Source organism: Epinephelus lanceolatus, chromosome 13 (assembly GCF_041903045.1).
Source record: "Epinephelus lanceolatus isolate andai-2023 chromosome 13, ASM4190304v1, whole genome shotgun sequence".
NCBI classification, from domain to species: domain Eukaryota; kingdom Metazoa; phylum Chordata; class Actinopteri; order Perciformes; family Serranidae; genus Epinephelus; species Epinephelus lanceolatus.
In genome coordinates, this window is record NC_135746.1 from 11,041,657 (window position 1) to 11,062,116 (window position 20,460).

The following is a 20,460-nucleotide window of genomic DNA, read 5'->3' on the forward strand; positions in this document are numbered from 1 at the left end:
TGTGCGTGCAACTTTGCTTCCTGTATGTGTAATAATGATTAATGATTAGCCCAATATGAAATATTGCCCATGATCAGGATTGTGTGTACACAACGATTAGCAATATGGATTTATATTAGGCCTACCTAACACAACCAGAAGTCTTGTGGCTCTGAAAAGTGCTTTCTTCTCGACCTTTTTGATTGGTCTCCCACGTAGAGCTATGCGACCATTAGAAGAATATCCACTATCACGACTGCCGACAACACTGAATGTTTCTTCAAACGCCTCCATCATTAAAAAAAAAGGCAAACGCAGAATAATGGTTGTAAACAAGACGTGACGAAATATTTACATACATTTTTACAGAAGATTGCATTAATATTACCCAAGGTATTTTCTCCAGACTGTTTTACAGAAGGTAAAAGTCGATGTAATTTTTACTGACATTATCCGTAATGGTTACAGACATGGCGCTTTCAGATGGGACTAAAATCTCTGGTAATAATTACTTTACCCCACATCTCCACGTTAATCTAATCCATCCGAATAGGGCTTTTAACACCAAACTCCATTGAGAAAAACAGTAATTTTACTTCACTGAACACAGGAGCTGCTGGTCTACCAATGCCTCAATTCGTAAGTGTCTTTGTGTTCATTTGGGACTCACTTTGAATCTGAACTAACCCTTCAAAACACCAAATTCACACAGTAACACAAACAAACTAACTGAGCAAGGCAGCAGTAGACCGGCATGTCTCGTGTTTAGTGAGGTAAAACTGGTTTTGTCAGTGGAGTCTGGCTTTTAAGAGCGCATAGGTACGTTTCACTTTTAGTTCAGTTTCCAGTTGGAATGGGTTGTCTGTTTGGGAAGTACTGAGCATATAACTGGATAAATGAGACTTGGATTGTACTGCACGAGTTGTGTGAGTAAAGCCTAGTTCACATTACACAATTTTCACTGCGATTTTGACTTCGCAGAGGATCTTGAGAGCCACCTTAGGTCGGAGGTGAGTCGGCAGATAGTCTGCCACGACGAGTCCTCATGTGTGAACAAGCCCCCTCGTCTGCGACTGGGACTGGATATGCTAGAAAACTGGAGAAGTCTGACACAACTGACAAAGAGCATCAGCCAGTGAGAGGCGGGATACGTCCCACGTCAGCACACAGGAGGACAGAAGAAATGTGAGGAGGACAAGCCACAGGGTTGCCAGGTCCGCTTGTTAGCCGCAACTTTGGGCTTGTTTTTTTGTAAAGTCACTTACAAATATTGGTAGTTGCGGGTTGCAGTTTTTTTGGGCTATTTTCTAAAGTTGCTTATTTAGGCTTGTTCTCTAAACGTCGCCTTTCTCTCTATACATCCATTGCTTCTTTTGGCTTGTTTCCATAGCCCTGGTTGCTTGTTTCTCTCCCAAGATCTGGCAACACTGACAAGCCAGCAAGCAACAACAACAATGGCGGCGTCTACAGGATCACAGGGAGCGTGTTGTGTTTGGACCCGGGCTCTGGAGGCAGATCTGATTCAACACTGGGAAGCAAATCCATGCCTTTACAGTGTGTTGTCTCCAAGTTAAAAAACATAGTTTGGTGACGTCACCATGTTATCTGGGGCTCTGCCGGCGAGGGCTCAGTGGAGAAATCTTGTGGTGTGCACACATAGGTCGTAACGCAGTTGGCGAGACTCCCAATGACAGAAACACACGTCGCCAGGTATGAACACTCAAAAGATTATGATAGTCTCCGCAACGCAATTTGCGGGGTGAAAATCGTGTAATGTGAACTAGGCTTTAGTTGACAAATATTTTTGACACAGATTAGCTGTTGTTAAACAAGGATCCATTTTCTTACCAACACGTGGCAGGTAGTTCATATATTAGTGGTCATTTGGGGGGTGAAGTATTCCCTTAAAACAACATTCCTTTTTCCTGTTACTGTATCTTGCCTAAAATGTCACGCTTACATCATTTATACGTATACAGTATGGACACAAAACATTACATAATGTCCCACATTTACTGTAGAGCACTGACCTCAAAGAAAAAGAAAACAAAAAACAAGCACCTACTTGTTTGTGTAGTTGGAGTAGAGGTCTGGGTCCACACGTTTTATACCCTGAGAGACACAAAGGAAAAATGTTGTTTATGTCATATTTATCACACTTTTTAGGACATTCTGTCTTCAGGATGTTCATTTTTGACACACACAGACTGAAAGAAGACAGGAACGCCGCCCAGTAGACGCCAGTCAAGATACTATGTCATCAGGTGTCAAAGGAAGTAAAGATAGATGCTGTCCTTCCTCTGTCCCTCCCGTCCTGACCACATCTCTGCTTATCTGTCTGTCCTCTCCACCCTCACCCTCACACACTCCCTTGATCACTTCACCATTTTCTCCTTCCCTACGCTGCTCTTAATTGTGGGTAATTTCTTCTCATCAACCATAAAATTATATAGATTCAGTTTTCTTTTAAAGTACCACAGCAAGCACGTTATTCCCACTGGTCGTTCTGGCTGGAGCAATAATTTGACATCTAACTACTGGACGAGATATTTTTCAGCCACTGAGAGGAAGGTGAGGGGAATATAAAGACTCACACTGTGGCTGTTTGGCAGCTCTGTCAAAGTCAGTTGTTACACGAGAGTAAGCAACTTGGGACTGTGTGTGAAAGCATAATTAGAGTGAGTAATACAATGTAAATCTATGTTGACATTATCCAATGTAAACAAAACCATGACGTGCCAGTGCAACTTTATGTTTTTATGTTTTTTTAAACATTATTTATTACTTAACTACTATTTTCACATCTGCACAATGAAAGAATTTCAGTCAGGTCTTCGTACACTATAAGTTCGTCTTCTGTGAGATGCCTGTGCTAAAGAAACAGCTTAATACTTAAATTATACTGCCAATTTGACTCTTGGAAAAGATAAAAATACCATTACAGTCAGTCAAATATTGGCAGTAAAAGGTCTGTTGAACTGATAACCACCCTGATATTGTCCACAGTATGCAAACATACTGAGCATCTCTATACACTATATACACTGAACAAAAATATTAATGTAACACTTTTGTTTTTGTTCCCATTTTTCATGAGTTGAAATAAAATATCTTATAGGCTGCTTTCTCTCCACAACAAGCTCAGGCTTTTCTGAGAATTTGGCAGTACATCCAACCGTCCCCACATATCGTAGACGATACATAACCATGCCAGTTGCCAGAGGTCCCGACCTTAGCATCCCGCTTCTTCACCAGCAAGATGTACGCGAATAGCTGGATGTGGAGCTCCTGGCCTGGCTCCCTAGACTGGTTGGATATAGTGCCAAAATCTTGGACTCTACATTGGAGACGACTTATGTTAGAGAAATGAACCTTTAGTTCATGGGCAAGAGCTCTGGTGGACATTCCTGCAGTTAGAATGACAACAGCACACTCTCTAAAAACATGCACTATCAGTGTTATTGTGTTGTGTGATCAAACGGCACATTTTAGAGTGGCCTATTATTGTGACCATCCCAATGCACCTGTGTATCAATGATGCTGTTTCATCAGCATCTTGAAATGTCACACCTGTCAGGTCGATGTTGGTGACTAACACGAATTTCAACAAATTTGTGAACAAAGAGAGAATTAAGCCTTTTGTGTGCATAGAAAAACCCTAAGATCCTTTATTTCAACTCATGAACTAGAATTACTGCTTCACGGTTGTTTTCTTTCGTGAACCAGTCAAGTTGCAGTTACAGTTTTCATCCATATCTGTGAAAACAGAGATGCTTCACACACATTTTCCCCCCCTAGCAGCGCTGAAGATCTATACTAGAGATGCACCGAAACAGCTTTTTCAGTATCGATACCGATCCCGATCCCGATGCTGTGGCTTTGAGTATCAGCCGATACCCGATACTGATCCGATACCATGGTTGACCTAAAAAGCTTTATACCTTTACATGTAGAACAGAAAAGACTAGAGGCATCAGGCATTGATGACTACACAGTTCTTTCCTAAGATAAAATGAAACAAGATGAAACTGATTAATGCAACGATGAACTATTTATTTTTAACAATACTAAACAATTGTGCAACAGCTGTTGAAATAGTGTGAAATACCTCCACACAGCAGATTCTCTCCTTCGCTCCACGACGTATGACGTAGCTCGCGTCGCAATAGATTTAAAGGGAAAGGATCGCCTCAGGTATAGATTGCATTTTCTGATACCCGATCCATCTATTTTGATGATATCGGGGTCGATATTTGATCCAGGTATCAGATTGGTGCATCCCTAATCTATACACTCTTAAGGCACACACCCAACATTAGTGCCACCAACTTAGTATCTGACCAAATGTCTCCTCTCCTGCCCCTGAGATATGAGGTTGAATAATGACCAGAAAAGTGTTTTTGCAGAACATTATGGTGAAGTTGACCTTTGACCTTTTGGATATACAATTTTATCACTTCATAATTTCATTCTATTAGACATTTCTGTTGAATTTTGTCATAATCAGTGCTTAAATTTTGGAGTTTTGGTCAAATTTTTTTTGTGAGGTCACAGTGACCTTGACCTTTGACTTTTGACCACCAAATTCTGATCAGTCCATGGTTCTGTCCAAGTGGACGTTGTGCCAAATTTGGGAAAAATCCCTCAAGGCATTCTTGAGATAGCTCGTTCGAAAGAATGTGACCTGAAAAGATAATGCCTCTGGCTGCCGCCATCACCAGCACAGAGGCATAAAAATGAAAGTAAAAACAAAAGTGTTGCATTCATATTTCTGTTTAGTGTACATACCCACAATGTCTGTGTGTGTGTGTGTGTGTGTGTGTGTGTGTGTTGACACGGACGTGTGTGTATACCTGAGATCGTAGTTTTGATGCTCTGGACAGCTTCATAATGGTGAGGTGGGGCTCAAAGCCACGGTTGCCTTCTTGCAGAAGACCCTGCTCCTCAAAACGACTCCGCAACAACTCTGCAACACACACACAACACCAAAGGTTAAATAAGCAACATGTTCATTGATATGGCCAAAAAGAGAGACTGTCAGTTGCCACAACATCAGGCTCTACATCCACCTTTAATTCCTCCAATAAACCCTCTCAAATCCCCTTTATGGACTTTTGTAAAAGCCAAAACAGAGTACAGACACAGACGGCAGATGATACTGTATGTGTCAGAAGATGACCAAAAAGCTTTTTTCTCGCATAGCATTGATCATATCACATGCACAAGGGCAGGAACATGTACAGTAAACAACCCCCAAGGTCAGACACACCCAGACAAAGACGCACACACAAACTGATGGAAAACCATGGAGGTATTTTTAGAAGAGGAGCTCTAGAGGGAGAGAAAGGTTAGTATATAATCAATAAGAGAGATGGAGGGAGCAGACGAGAGGACAGGAGAGTCTGACTTCCTGCCTTGTCCTTATTTTGCTTTTCCACGAGTAACAGTATGGACTCTCTGATTGTTATCTTCTGTAGTTGGTGTTTAATTTTTCATGTCAGAAAAGGGATTAAAACTACTTGGCACCATTTCCCACATGAATTATGTCTGACAAAGTGTTTACCTGGCGCCACCTGTTTGACAGGTCACACAGGTGTTCAGGCTATACAGGAATGTTGCTGTGTTCTATGGCTGTGTTAAAGCCTAACTACAACCGTTCTACACCTGAGGCAGTAAAGGTAAAATGTCACCACAGACACGTCAGATGAAATGAGCAGCTGACCCTTTGCTAAGCCCTGCCCCCCTGGTTACTGCTGTCAAGCCTGTCAAGCTTTCACTCCCCGCATGTCAATACGGTGTTTTCAGTGATGTCAGAGAGAGATTTTCCAAAGGAAGTCAATTACAGAAATAATAGTTCTGAAATATCAGAGACAAGCAGACAGAAAGGAATACAATATGCATCTGAGAGCTACGTTCACAATATAATTTGTCAGCAGAGTATTGTGAATCAAGAGGACATTATAAATGAAGGCAAAGCTCACAGGTCCCACTGCAAGTGTCACCACACGTCTTGACACTTCACGTAAAGGACAACAGAGGTAGGGACTCGAGTCACATGACTTGAGTCAGACTCAAGTCACAAATTTGATGACTTTAGATTCAACTTGGACTTAAACACCAGTGACGTGTGACTTCGCTTGAACTTAAGCCTTCTGACTTGAAAATCCATGATAACTTCCCCCTGAACCCGAAGATTAAAAGGCATTTTATTTAACAAGTGTCCCAAGAATCAATTCATCTCCCTTCATTTTAATATTTATTCCCAGCAAATCCACACTTAATTCCCCAGATCCACTTTGCTTGAACCAATCTGACAGCATCCAATCAAGTTGCAGGAGAGAACCACGAAGAACTAAGTATATATTACTAAATGCCAGTTGAAAAAAAGAAAAAGAAACCAAAGATAATTTCGTTTGCGCACAAAAAAAACAAACAAAAAAAACTCCAGTATGCAAAATGTACAGGTCGAAAATGACAACTTTGAAAGTTACAGCTAAGTAACTTGTTTTAAAACATAAATATAGATTTTAAAAAGGATTCATGTTTTTTGTAAATTTAATATATTACTACTATGATGTTAAAATAGCATCACATTTGGTAAAGACCACATGATGACTTGTTTAGGACTCTTAACTTAAAGTTTAGGACTTAGCACTAGACTTGGGACTCAAATGCAAAGATTTGAGACTGACTTGTGACTTGCAAAACAACGACATGGCCCTGCCTTTGAAGGACAAACATATACTGTACAACAACAATGTTCCTCCACAGCATGGTGAGTCGATATATATCGTTTTATTTTAACTGTTAAAAAAAAAAAAGTTTAGTGATGACTCTGTACAGCTTTCGTTATCTGATGTTTTAGCCCACTGCTAACAAAACTAATTATTCCGCTTCTCCATTTGTGTAAAGTGCCAAAAGCAACAAATGGTGAACAACTACCTAACTTTAAGTTAAAACATTAGTAACTTACAAATAATATCCAAACATCTTTGTTTGCCGAATGCTAAGTTAGCTAACGTTAGTTAGCATGTTGCTTTGGAGCAAACAAAGTTTTTGTTGATCTTTGATGAATTCAACTGTGAGTGAGGTTCTCCACACTGTTTATTTTATTTAATTATTCATTTTTTTCAAGACATTCAGGTCAAAGTCAACTTTATTGTCAATTCTGCTTTATGTGCTGGGGCGTCAGTAGCATAGTGGTTAGTGCTGGCGCCCCATGTACAGAGGCGATGCCTTGCTGCAGCGGTCGCAGGCTCGACTCCTGCTTGCGACCATCTCTGCGTGTCACACACACCCCCACACTCCCCCCCCCTTCACTCTGTCCTGTCCATTAAAGGCAAAAAAGCCAGAAAAAATAATCTTTCAAAAAAAATTAATTTAAAAAAATAAATAAAATTCTGCCATATGTACAAGACATAGACAGGATTTAAATGCCTTTCCTCCCAGACAAAATGAAGTGTGTTTTTTACAAACTTGACAGATTCACAACATGGACCTGCAACCCACTTTTGGACTGCGCCACCAGTTGGGAACCACTGGCTTAACAGACGTGTGAGTAATGTACAAGAGTGCAAATAAATCTTTCATCTACAGGATGAGTGATTAGCAAAAAAAAAAAAAAAAAAGAGAGAGAGTTTGGGTGTGTTGAAGTAACAGAGTTATTTAGAGGTGGCGGGGGGGAGAGTTCAGCTTCCTGACAGCCTGGTATATGAAGCTGTTATACAGTCCTTTGGAGCCAGCTTGGAAGCTCTGGTATCTTGAGTCTGAGGAGGGTGTGTGAGGGGTGGGCGGGGTCCCTAGATAGACGGGTATTATAGATGTCCAGAAGGTAGTGAGGCACCAGTCATCTTCTCAGCTGCATTTTTGTGTGGACGCGAACCACAGAGTGATGCAGCTGGTCAGACTGCCCTCATTGGTGCCACCGTAGAAGGTGTGCATGATGAGTGTCAGGGCTGTGGCCCTCTTCAGCCTCAGGAAGAAGTAGAAGCGCTGCTGGACTTTCTTGTCCAGTGATGTGTTGTTGTTTTTCCAGGAGATGTCCTCTGTGATGTGCACCTCCAGAAATTTGGTGCTGCTCACCTGTTCTACAGCAGTTCCACTGATGGTCGGTTTAATCCTTAACTGACATCTCTCCTCTTGCGTTTTTGGCTTTGGACACCTGCCTCTCAACTTTAAGTATATCTGCTGTTGGTCTTGCAGGTTCCACATGCACACTGTTACAGCATTTTCCCGTGTTCTGAAAGCTTGAGCGGCCTGTGCCTAGTTTATGTTGCTTATGAAGGACTGAGCAGTTACTGTTTAAGGGAGAGGCTTAGCTACGGGTCAACTGAGCGAAACTGTTTCCTTCTGAAAACACACTTCACATTTGCTGCAGCATGCATTCAATCAATCAAGGGTTGACTGTTTTGGATTCCAGTCAGTTATGGAGGTTCTGCCTTTATTCATGTCGGCTAAGTGACATCGTTTGACAAAGCCAACCCAGACTTAAACATGTTAATGCTGCATGTTTTATGTCTTAGCAAGAGGACACACCCTCCATCACATCCTCTGCCTTCTCTGCTCAGTATAAAAATCTCATCACTACTTCCTCAAAAAAGTTCCCGACAATTCCAATTCCAGTGGATAACTTTTTTATAATTTAACAAAACCTGATAGCTGAGGTAATTATGTACAGCCTTGGCCTTTGGAGCTTTATCTCTTTAAAAGATTAATTTACTGCATTTCCCATTTATATTATATGATGAAATGCCTTTTGGGATTTGTCTCAGCGCGGCCATCACTAATATGCCAAATGTAGTATTTGCTCTGATCTGAGCAGTTAATACACCGAACGATCAGGTAGGAAATCCACACGAAAGCAGAATCTGAAAATGCAGCTCAAATGCTCCATATTAATATATATATATAGAGAGAGAGAAAGATATAAATATAGATATAGATAAAGATAGGTGTATAAAACACCAGCAAACCTTTTGGGGCTAGACACAAAGAACTGGTACAGGGGAAAAACTTAATCATGTCCTGTTGAGTGAGCGTGCAAAAAATGCATGTGTTAAGTCTTAGAAATAACTGCATCACATATCTTATTCAGCAGTTACTACTTCATGTATGTGTGTGTGTGTGTAAGTGTGTGTGTCGGTGTTGCAATTGAGCGAGAATCCTCTTAGAAATGTTGGCTTAGTGTCGTCGTTGCCAAAAAGCACAGCACAAAAACATACACGCAAACCCTCCTGCGTACACCCCCACAAACATACACAGATGACAAACGACAAATGTGAGAAGATAAATGAAGACATGTCACATGCAAATCACCAAACGCGTGTGTGAAAACAGTAGACACACACACAATCACCACATTATTTGACCAAATCCACTTACAGCGTTTTAAGAATGAAGACGTGGATGTGGTTGCACTGAATATTAAATCAGTCCAAGTTGCTGAGTATTTACAAACTACAGCTGACTTCCACCGACAAAATATGCTCTTTAGTATTATTTTCACTGTTGATTAATCTGCTGATGACTAATCGATGGATCATTTGGTCTCAAAAATGGTGAAAAACACTCATCACAGTTTTCCGAAGCCCAAACTGACGACTTTGCTTTTCTTGTTCAACCAACACTCACAAAACTCAAAGATTCTTCATTAACCACCATAAATGACAAAAGACAGCAGCAACCTTCCATTTAAGAAGCTGGAACCAGCAAATGTTTGACATTTTTTGCTAGAAAAATGACTGAAATTATGAATTACTCATCATAATATTTGGCAGAGACTAATTGTTGCAGTTCTAATGTTCTTACAGTGTTTTATTTTTGATCCAAACACAAGTTTCACACACTAAATGTAGGCCTGATGCCAAGTCAAAGAATCCTACTGGTAAACGTGCACCCCAGGACGCTGCACGACAAAAGTCAGGCTTAAACCACCTATGATCTCTGAATGTGAGTGTGAGAATCAGCCCACTCAGTTCATCACAACCTCCTGAATATACCCTACAATCTCTTAAAGCTGTCTAATCTGTGACCTCCCGTCCCATAGCAAAGCCCTCACCACAGCCAGCATCCACCCTTTCCCAACAAATCCTCCACATAGATCACCACATGATTCCCGAGCGCGGCACCGCTGCTGCTCACCGCTCCCTCAGGGGATGGGTCAAATGCGGAGAACAAATTTCACACACTCAGGTGTGTGACAATCAGTGGAACTTTACCTTTACCTTTACATGCAGGGCTCCTCAGCTGACCCTGAGTTCAGACGTGCCTCCATAGGGACACAAAACAGAAAGTACTGTATCACATTAACATCCTCTAATGAAATGTATCCTCTAGAGACAATACAGCACGAGAAGCACTGAGAAAACATTATGGACAAAAATGGGATTCAACACACACAGTGACGGACACAGAAGTGTTGAAGGAGGACAGAAGAAGAAAGTCGCACAACACAAAACAATAAAAAGTGAAATGTTTATCACCGACCTGCCAGACTGTCCAGCGTGTGTCTGTGTTGTCCGGGGGCCAGCCCAACAAACACCACCTCCTTCCTGAAATGACCGATCCCTGAGAAGGGCAGCACCAGATCCCGCCCACCAAGCAGTTCAGCCAGTGACGGCTCGACCTGAGCCAGCACGGCCGCCGCCCTATAAGGAAATATACACGAGTAGACAACACACACACACATGCAAACACACTCACACATCAATCCACAACTTAATCCCCTCTCTCCCTCCCTCTCATATTACATAACAAGAGAATCTAGTGATTACTAATGGCACAATCTTCCACTTGATGTAGATTAAGCATCAGTATCATCACATAACGTAGCTGCCACATTCCTGAGCTGCTCAGAGCTCAATCAATAAAAAGCTCTGGTCATTTCCTAGAATAAGAACATCAGAGCTGAGCCACATTTCTGAACCACATATTCAATGTGGGGAATCATTTTTCATAAATCTTTTAATTCATCTAAAATACTACAAATTAGTAACATTTTTCCTCATTGGTTAGAAATGTCTGTCATTATATGGGTGATTTTGACCATTACAAATTAAATCAATGTGATGATTAACTTAAATGGGACAATGTGACCATTTACATGACATATTTCAAATGGTAACTTTTCAGCCTGGACCCTTTTCTCTCCATGATGACTAACAGGAACAACAATTTTTGAAACTGGTCCAGTATTGATAGGGTTAGGGTTAGGGTGTGCAAGTGTGCACCGTCAATTTACATCCACTAACAGTGATTGTGGCAACGTTATGGAAAGAATCCTTTAAGAGCTGGACCTTTTTGTTAAAGAGTAAGATCTTTTTTTGTTCAACTACAACCCCTGGCAAAAATTATGGAATCACCAGTCTTGGAGGATGTTCATTCAGTTGTTTAATTTTGTAGAAAAAAAGCAGATCAGAGACATGACACAAAACTAAAGTCATTTTCAAATGGCAACTTTCTGGCTTTAAGAAACACTAAAAGAAATCAAGAAAAAAAATTGTGGTAGTCAGTAACAGTTACTTTTTTAGACCAAGCAGAGGGAAAAAATTATGGAATCATGAAAAACAAACAAACAAAAGAACACTTCAACACACCACTAGTACTTTGTTGCACCACCTCTGGCTTTGATAACAGCTTATAGTCTCTGAGGCATGGACTTAATGAGTGACAAAAAGTACTCTTCATCAATCTGGCTCCAACTTTCTCTGATTGCTGTTGCCAGATCAGCTTTGCAGGTTGGAGCCTTGTCATGGACCATTTTCTTCAACTTCCACCACAGATTTTCAATTGGATTGAGATCCGGACTATTTGCAGGCCATGACATTGACCTTATGTGTCTTTCTTCAAGGAATGTTTTCACAGTTTTTGCTCTATGGCAAGATGCATTATCATCTTGAAAAATGATTTCATCATCCCCAAACATCCTTTCAATTGATGGGATAAGAAAAGTGTCCAAAATGTCAACGTAAACTTGTGCATTTATTGAAGATGTAATGACAGCCATCTCCCCAGTGCCTCTACCTGACATGCAGCCCCATATCATCAATGACTGTGGAAATTTGCATGTTTTCTTCAGGCAGTCGTCTTCATAAATCTCACTGGAACGGCACCAAACAAAAGTTCCAGCATCATCACCTTGCCCAATGCAGATTCGCGATTCATCACTGAATATGACTTTCATCCAGTCATCCGCAGTCCACGATTGCTTTTCCTTAGCCCATTGTAACCTTGTTTTTTTCTGTTTAGGTGTTAATGATGGCTTTTGTTTAGCTTTTCTGTATGTAAATCCCATTTCCTTTAGCCGATTTCTTACAGTTCAGTCACAGACGTTGACTCCAGTTTCCTCCCATTTGTTCCTCATTTGTTTTGCTGTGCATTTTCTGTTTTCAAGACATATTGCTTTAAGTTTTCTGTCTTGACGCTTTGATGTCTTCCTTGGTCTACCAGTATGCTTGCCTTTAACAGCCTTCCCATGTTGTTTGTACTTGGTCCAGATTTTAGACACAGCTGACTGTGAACAACCAACATCTTTTGCAACATTGCGTGATGATTTACCCTCTTTAAGGAGTTTGATAATCCTCTCCTTTGTTTCAATTGACATCTCTCGTGTTGGAGCCATGATTCATGTCAATCCACTTGGTGCAACAGCTCTCCAAGGTGTGATCACTCCTTTTTAACTGCAGACTAACGAGCAGATCTAATCTGATGCAGGTGTTAGTTTTGGGAAAGAAAATTTACAGGGTGATTCCATAATTTTTTCCTCAGAATTGAGTGATTCCATAATTTTTTCCCTCCGCTTGGCCTAAAAAAGTAACTGTTACTGACTACCACAATTTTTTTTCTTGATTTCTTTTAGTGTTTCTTAAAGCCAGAAAGTTGCCATTTGAAATGACTTTAGTTTTGTGTCATGTCTGCGATCTGCTTTTTTTCCTACAAAATTAAACAACTGAATGAACATCCTCCAAGACTGGTGATTCCATAATTTTTGCCAGGGGTTGTAGAAACAGCCCTGAAATCGCATCGCCAAACCAATCAGACTCCATTCAAATAAATACTAATTTAAGCATGTATAGAGCCAACAAATTTTCACATCTAACTGGACCAATTAAGGGTTCATTTCAACCAAACTAGACTTGGTGGTTGTTGGAACAGTCGAAAGATGAAGCAAGACAGCTTTTGTGAGTTTTATTTTGTTTCTGTCGACTTAAAATGAACCGTGTTTTATGGTGATAAAATTAACATTTTTTTAAATGGAGTCTGGTGGGTTTAGCGACAGCGATTTGGGGGCTGTTTCTGGTAGGGCTGGGCAATATGACCAAAATCTCATATCCCGATATAGGTCATTTCATATCCTGATAACGATACCTATCCCGATATAGCACATTTTCATCCAATGAATAAAAAGCCACGAAGAGTAATTTATCAATGTGATCCATGCAAAAGATGGACAGACTCCAAATGACGAAAAATATTGCTGTAGAAAGTGTAATTTGCATCACATCGATATAAACGATAGAGCAAAATATGAAACGACAGACATTTTTCTCTCGTGACACGATACACAGTATATCGTCATATCACACAGCCCTAGTTTCTGGTCAAACGAAAAGGATCTTACTCTTTAACAAAGGGTCTGTCTCTGTAGGGATCCCTTCTATAATGTTGTCAGACACTTAAAATGATGTGTCAGTGGCAAAAACAAGCACTTTCATTAGCCCCTTTTACACTGCCAGATTTTCGGCGAATGTTGGGCCGCTTTGCCGGCAAGCTGCGAGCGTTTAGACACACAGAGCCGGATTGGCGAGTTGATCCGAGGTGCCCAATTTTCCGCCTCGCAGGGTAGTTATATTGGTGGAACCTTTTTAGTTTAAACAGACCGAGGCGGCCTTCCACAACAGGAGGGGCTGTTGAAGAGTTGTGGGAGGAGCTGTTGATGACATCGCACGTGCGACCCAGTGGCGGTGGATAAACAGGAAACAGCTGATAGCAGGAATGAGCAGCTAGTAGCAAGAGGGAAATGCAAACCTGACAGACACTGTAAAGATGAGCAACTGGGGAGACAAGGAATTGCACGCCCTCCTTGCCCTCGCAAACGAAGAGGCCATTAACCGTCAGATGACGGGGACGGTGAAGAACGGGCCGACTTATGAGAGAATCGCCGAAGGACTGACCAGCCGCAGCTTCCCTCCTACGTCACTGTTTACGTCACACGCTGAGCTACACGTTTTGTTACTTGCTCACGCCCCCCATTGCCCCGAAAAAGGCGCATTCTGTATGAACAAAAGTAGGCAGGCGGCATTTTGCTGCACTCCCCGATTTTGTTTTTATACTGCCAATGCTGAAAAAAGACTGATTGGGCTTTCCTGCAAATTTGCACAATTCCTATTTAGAAAGGGCTAAACCTGTTACCCTTTAAAATATTGCTAAGAAAAAAGGGATGAAATTCATTTCAGAATAAGCAAGTTTACAAGAAACATTTTACTCTGATTATTACTAAATAAAAGCTTCAGTCTACATTCTCGCCTCAGAGACTGTCCTCCTCCAACAGTGTTTGTGCGGCTCGTTATTGGAATCTACATCTAAAACATTTATGGATCTATCAACTAGTTTCCCTGGAAGTGCTGACAGGAAGAGATAAGACAGAGGCAGCATCTAACATGACATGTTGGTAATTAGTCACTGCATCCCTGTCTTCAAGCTGTAACTTTAGTCTGTACTTTCACTGCTACAACCAGGGCTACAAGACACGAAGAAGATAGGACTATCACAACATTACTTGCGATTATTGGTACACTGCTAAAATACAACAAATTACTTGTTGAATTTAAATAAATAATAAAAGGAATTATTTCCAGCATTCTTTTATTGAACAAATAAAGCTCTGAACACAAAATGCACCAATAAGAAGATACTGTGCTTTAACAAATACAAAAAATCTTTAAGTGCAACATTGCTGTCTTCCACAGCATGTTTATTGTGCAGATTAACATTACTATGACAAAAAAGGTATATTCTAGAGCCCTAATTACAACAAACTCCAGCAAGATGTTTGGCTTTCTGATGCTGTGAGAATGTTCAGCATCACAGAGACTGAATAAGACAGCATGAGAAAATACGATTGTGGCAGTAAACTAGGTTAAGTAGTACTCTGTTTGACTGAAGTTCAGTATTTTAGCTGTAGTGTTTGTTATATCCTCGGAGAGCAATAAGAGAAATGGAGAAAGCAGGACAAAAGAGAGGTTTCATTCTACTCTATGCTTAATGACAGGTTACACACAGCAAACAGTTACCGGAGAAATATAATGTACAGCACAGGTCTGTGTGTGTGTGCACGTATGTCAACAAGCTGATCGGTATTCATCTGCATGGATGACTGTGTGTACATAAACACAGTGACAGTTCTGCAATCACACTTATTGATATTCTAGCACCAGTATTGGAAAACATTTTACAGTTTGAACTGTTTTGCTCTCTGGCAGCTCAACACTAACCAGTTAATGAGCTGTTTGGCATTCAAGCAATGACTCATGTTCATGCTGCTGTGTGTGTTATACAGTTTTGTACACACTGATTTATCTCAGCTGACTTGAAGAATCAGTAAATCAGTAGTATCAGTAATCTGGGAAATTACAGGATATATTCTCCTATTCAGCTGCATTAATGCTAATTTACCATTTAACCATCATGGTTTCCTGTGAGTTTCACCAATCATACTGTGCGTGATAATCCCCATACCACTAGGGCTGTGCGATATGACAATATATATCGTGTGACGAGAGAAAATTGTCTATCGTTTCATTTTTTTTTTAATATTTCATATCGTTGTGATGCAAATTACACTTTTCACAGCAATATTTTTCGGCACTTGGAGTACAGCCTCAGTGTGTGTGGGGGTGTGTGGGCGTGTTTGTGTTTTAGAACATAACCGCTGTGAAACAATCAGAAAATAACATTTTATTGATCTGATTCACCAGCTTCCTCACTACCAGCGCTCCCTCTCTTCACTCACTCTCTAGCTTGCTCGACCACAGCTGCTTGCTCTCTCTAAAGGGAATAGGGATAGGTATCGTTATCGGGATATGAAATGACCTATATTGGGCCTATATCGAGATATGAAATGACCTATATCGGGCCTATATCGGAAAATGAAATGACCTATATTGGGCCTATATCAGGATATGAAATGACCTATATCGGGATATGAAAAGACCTATATCGGGCCTATATCGGAAAATGAAATGACCTATATTGGGCCTATATCGGAAAATGAAATGACCTATATTGGGCCTATATCGGGATATGAAATGACCTATATTGGGCCTATATCGGGATATGAAATGACCTATATCAGGCCTATATCGGGATATGAAATGCCCTATATCGGGATATGAAATGACCTATATCTGGCCTATATCGGGATATGAAATGACCTATATTGGGCCTATATCGGGATATGAAACGACCTATATTGGGCCTATATCGGGATATGAAATGACCTATACCGGGATATGAAATGACCTATATCCGGATATGAGATTTTGGTCATATCGCCCAGCCCTATACCATGCCAAAAGTACCAGGATGTTCTTCTACATCTGGTCTGATTTTCTGGCTATTCTGACCCACAATCCTCTGCACAGCAATGAATGATACGTCACATCAACTGAGCTGCAAACAGATAGAAGCTGTCTGGTCACAATGACGGATGACAGCGCATTCAAGTAACTGATGACCAGCTGAATAGCAATAATAGGAATATTAATTGTTTAAGTGAACAAAATAATCATAAATAAAATTTAAAAAAAAGGACATAACTATGAAAATGACAAAGACGGAGAACTGCAGATGTAATTTCACAATATGTTAGGATCTACAATCTGTGCAGTTGTAACTTTAAAGTTAAACTACACACATCACAAAGTAACAACAGCAGAGCTCTCTGGGTTGATGTTCGTCTCTGAGAGGGTCAAAGTTCAGGGTGTAATGTTATGAGAAAGTAGTAGTTGTGTGCATACAGAGTACATACTTTTTAAGGGCAGCTGCAGTACCTACTAAAAGTACTAAAATTCTGCCATTTAGAATGCACCCATAGCCATCCCCCCACAAAATGTCCCCAAAGTTACGTCCTTGTTTCTGGCAAACATAAGGAATGGTTATCACGACAGTGACAGCGTTTGAGTAACCAGACTTTGGTGTCAGTTCTATTGGAGTCAATGGGGCAGGCACTGCAAATCACACTTTAGCCCATCATATCTTTGGTGTTTTAACTTTGACTGAAAAATCCTTCCACCAGATTAAAAGACACACATTATGTGATGCTTACTGACGCTTTTTATCTATATATGCACATTTGTTTTCCTTGTCTCCAAACAGACCATGATTCTGTCCAGGAGAGGCTGAGATGCAGCTGGTAGACAGAGACATGACCTGTTTTACAGACCAATAACAAGGAAAAGGAATCTTTTTTTAAAACCCATAATTAACCAGGTGAGTACCAGTGAGATAAACTTGAGACCTGGCCAAGAGAGCAGCACACAAAAAGTTACAGCCAAACAACCGCACAATAAAAACATATGAGAGCTTTAATATCAGGCAGAGACCAGTTCACATACTTTCGGTCTCTTAGAAGGTTGTTCCAAGTGAGAGGAGCAGAGCACATAAAAGCTTTCTGTCCCAGCTCAGGCCGTGCACTAGGAACAGACAACAAAACTGAGTCTTGTGATCTCAGACTGTAGCTACAGACAGATCTTTGTTCAATCAAAGTACAAATGTATGAAGGGAGTTTATGCAGTATGAGTTTATAAATGAACATCTGCCAGTGACTGAGCCTACGAAAGGTCAAAGATGGCCAACCTGCCCTGGAGTAAAGCGTACAGTGACGATTAATATAAATATAGGGACTGACATGTGCATCGGTATGCCGTGCATGTGCTGAGTATGTTTGTATGTTTGTGTTTGTGTGTGCATCCACTCACAGGTCTACTTGCTCCTGACTGGCGAGATGAGTGACTAACAGCGTGATGTGCAGAGTTGGGACCGAGATCATGGCTTTGGCTAGTCGGGGCTCCTGCTGAAGAATCACCTCTTGGACCTCGGTCACGGCTGAACTGATCTGTCATTGGATACATTTTAAGGTCAGTCAGCAGCAACTGTCAGACTCTGTCACACACAGTAACTAATCATTCTCCCTTGTCCTTCACCATCACTCCTTTCTTTCCGAAACTAGGTGAGAGGAAGAGATTGAAAGAAGGAGAAACTGCTTCTTAAGTTTAACATCACAGATGACCATGGGATAATTCAATGTTCATTTAGAGAAACTTTTCAGTCAATAAGCACTAAGATTTCAGTGTCATCATCTGTCAGGTAATTGAATCTTTAATTTTTTTTCTATTAGAGATTTCCTCTGACCATTTCCAAGTTTTACACATGAAATTAATTAATGCGTCTGGAGAGAACAGACTAAAGTCTTCTCCACAAAATAAGAACTCAAATAGTTTCTGAAACAGGTTTTCTTCTCTCTTTCACTATTTCTTGAAGGATCTCACCAGTGTTTTGGGTGTTTTAGCCAATTTACTACAAATCTGCATCAATTCACTGCCTACTGTTCAAAGCATACCATCTTTTTAGACTTTTAAATGTCGTTTAACAACCTTCCATGCAGCCAAAAATGTCTATTCATTTTAGTAGTGTGTGAAATCTAACTTGCCAAGACTTAAAACGAGCTTAAGAGAATTAAGATAGTCCATCATATTAAAAATGATGTAATGGAGATGGAAGCACAGATTGTTTTGGAAGATCTTTAGAGCAGTTGGTTGAAAAGAAAAAAACACGAATGTTGTCAAAATGATGTTGTGATTTCGATAGCTACTTAGAAATAGAGATAAAAGAATTAAAGGGGAACTTTAGTACGTTTCAACCTGGGCCTTAGTTTCCCATGTTTTTGTGTCTAAGTGATTAACGGAGTCAACAATTTCTGAAATCGGTCCAGTATTGAGCGAGAGGGCTGCAGCTGCAAAACAGGCTGCAATGTAATCCCTATGGGGCAATTGAGTACCGCCAATGTGCGTCCACTACAAGTGCTTGTTTTTGCCAGCGACAGGATCAGACTGTTATTATGAGTGTCTGACAACATTACGGAATGAACCATACAGAGAAATGAAATGTTTTTCTTTACCTTTCGCTGGTCTGTTTGTTAAAGGGGCAATAAAAGGAAATTCATCATTTCTAGATTGAAGACATTAAGAAATCGCTATGTGAAGAACTAGAGATGTAATTTCATCTGGAGTATAGCATGACGTCACACACCCTCTCTCTGTGTTGATCTCCAGCCCACTGTTTACAAGCCGGTCCGGCTGCGCGTTCATGTATGTTCATGTGAATCCCGCCCCCCTCCTCTCAGAGCCCTTGGCCCTCCCTCCCTGTAAAAGGCTACAGCCAGTGAGCAATGGCAGCACGTATTTTCTAAGCCAAATGGCGGAGAGCGGAACGAAACGTTTACCTGAAGACGACCAGTATCCGACATTACCTCTAAAGAAACAACGGTTGCTGGCGAAGAAGTTGTCGGATATAGAAAGGGACAGAACCCAGATTAACATTGGCCTTGCATTTCCAAGGTGGAGAGCACTGCGAGAGCTAAAGGGGCTACAATCTGACTCTGAGCTAGCTCTTCTTCTCCTGGACAGGTAACGTTCAGTATCAACATAAAGTCAAATGTCTGTTTTAATTAGTGTTACAGTAACGTTAGGCACATGTTGCTATGTCGATTCAATTAAAACTAATGTTACAATCATAGCATGGGTTAATGTCTGGAGCTTGAGTTAATAGCGGCTCGGTCCCAGCAATGGGTCAGTGTTAGGTGAGTAGCCCGGCAGCCCAGCTAACATTTGCAATTAGCATTGTAAAATGTAGCCAGGCTAAAACATCGCTCTCACTCACGGAGAAGAGTAGGAACATTAGCGTTAGCTCCCAGTGTTAGCACTAGCCGGGATCCGGCGATGGCTCGAGCCGAGTCGGCTGCCACCGGCTACTGGAGTAACTTACAGCTATGGAGCGCTTCTACCAGCTCTTCTAGTCACTGAGCCTCGCCTCCATCTCAGCAAATATATTACATTTATTTACAGGTACCATGATCACTGAAGCAGGCAGGGGAATAGCTAAACACAGCAGAGACCGAGAGTAAGTGAAATACATCGAGTGGGGGATGGGGGTGGGGTTTTGAAGAGCAGAGGTAGAGGGAGGTGTGGCTCATGACACACTTTGTTTTGGTCTACAAGCAGTGCACAACAGCAAACCTAGCAGTGAAACGATTTTGCTTTTTGCCTTTTTAATGTCTTCAAAAGTCTTGTTCACAGACTTTTCTACATTGTCAAAATCTACCAAATATTCAGCCTGACATTAAAAAAGTCTTTGAGATCAGTGGTTCTTAAATGGTGTGCCGTAATGTAAATCCAGGTGTGCCGTGGGATCTTGTGATGACCACAC

The 20,460-nt window shown here is 41.0% G+C and overlaps 1 protein-coding gene across 5 annotated transcripts in view; it reads right to left on the minus strand.

Annotated features, from left to right (window-relative positions):
- The window catches only part of akap7 (A kinase (PRKA) anchor protein 7), a 93,765-nt gene that overhangs the window by 67,799 nt on the left and 5,506 nt on the right, over positions 1-20,460 (minus strand). For all 5 annotated transcript variants that reach the window (XM_033648681.2, XM_078173720.1, XM_078173722.1 and 2 more), the window contains exons 5-8: positions 17,955-18,091; positions 10,465-10,625; positions 4,833-4,945; positions 2,045-2,091 (exon numbers count right to left, since the gene is read on the minus strand). In XM_033648681.2, coding sequence (XP_033504572.1) covers positions 2,045-2,091; positions 4,833-4,945; positions 10,465-10,625; positions 17,955-18,091 — 458 coding nt within the window. The remainder of the gene's footprint in view (positions 1-2,044; positions 2,092-4,832; positions 4,946-10,464; positions 10,626-17,954; positions 18,092-20,460) is intronic.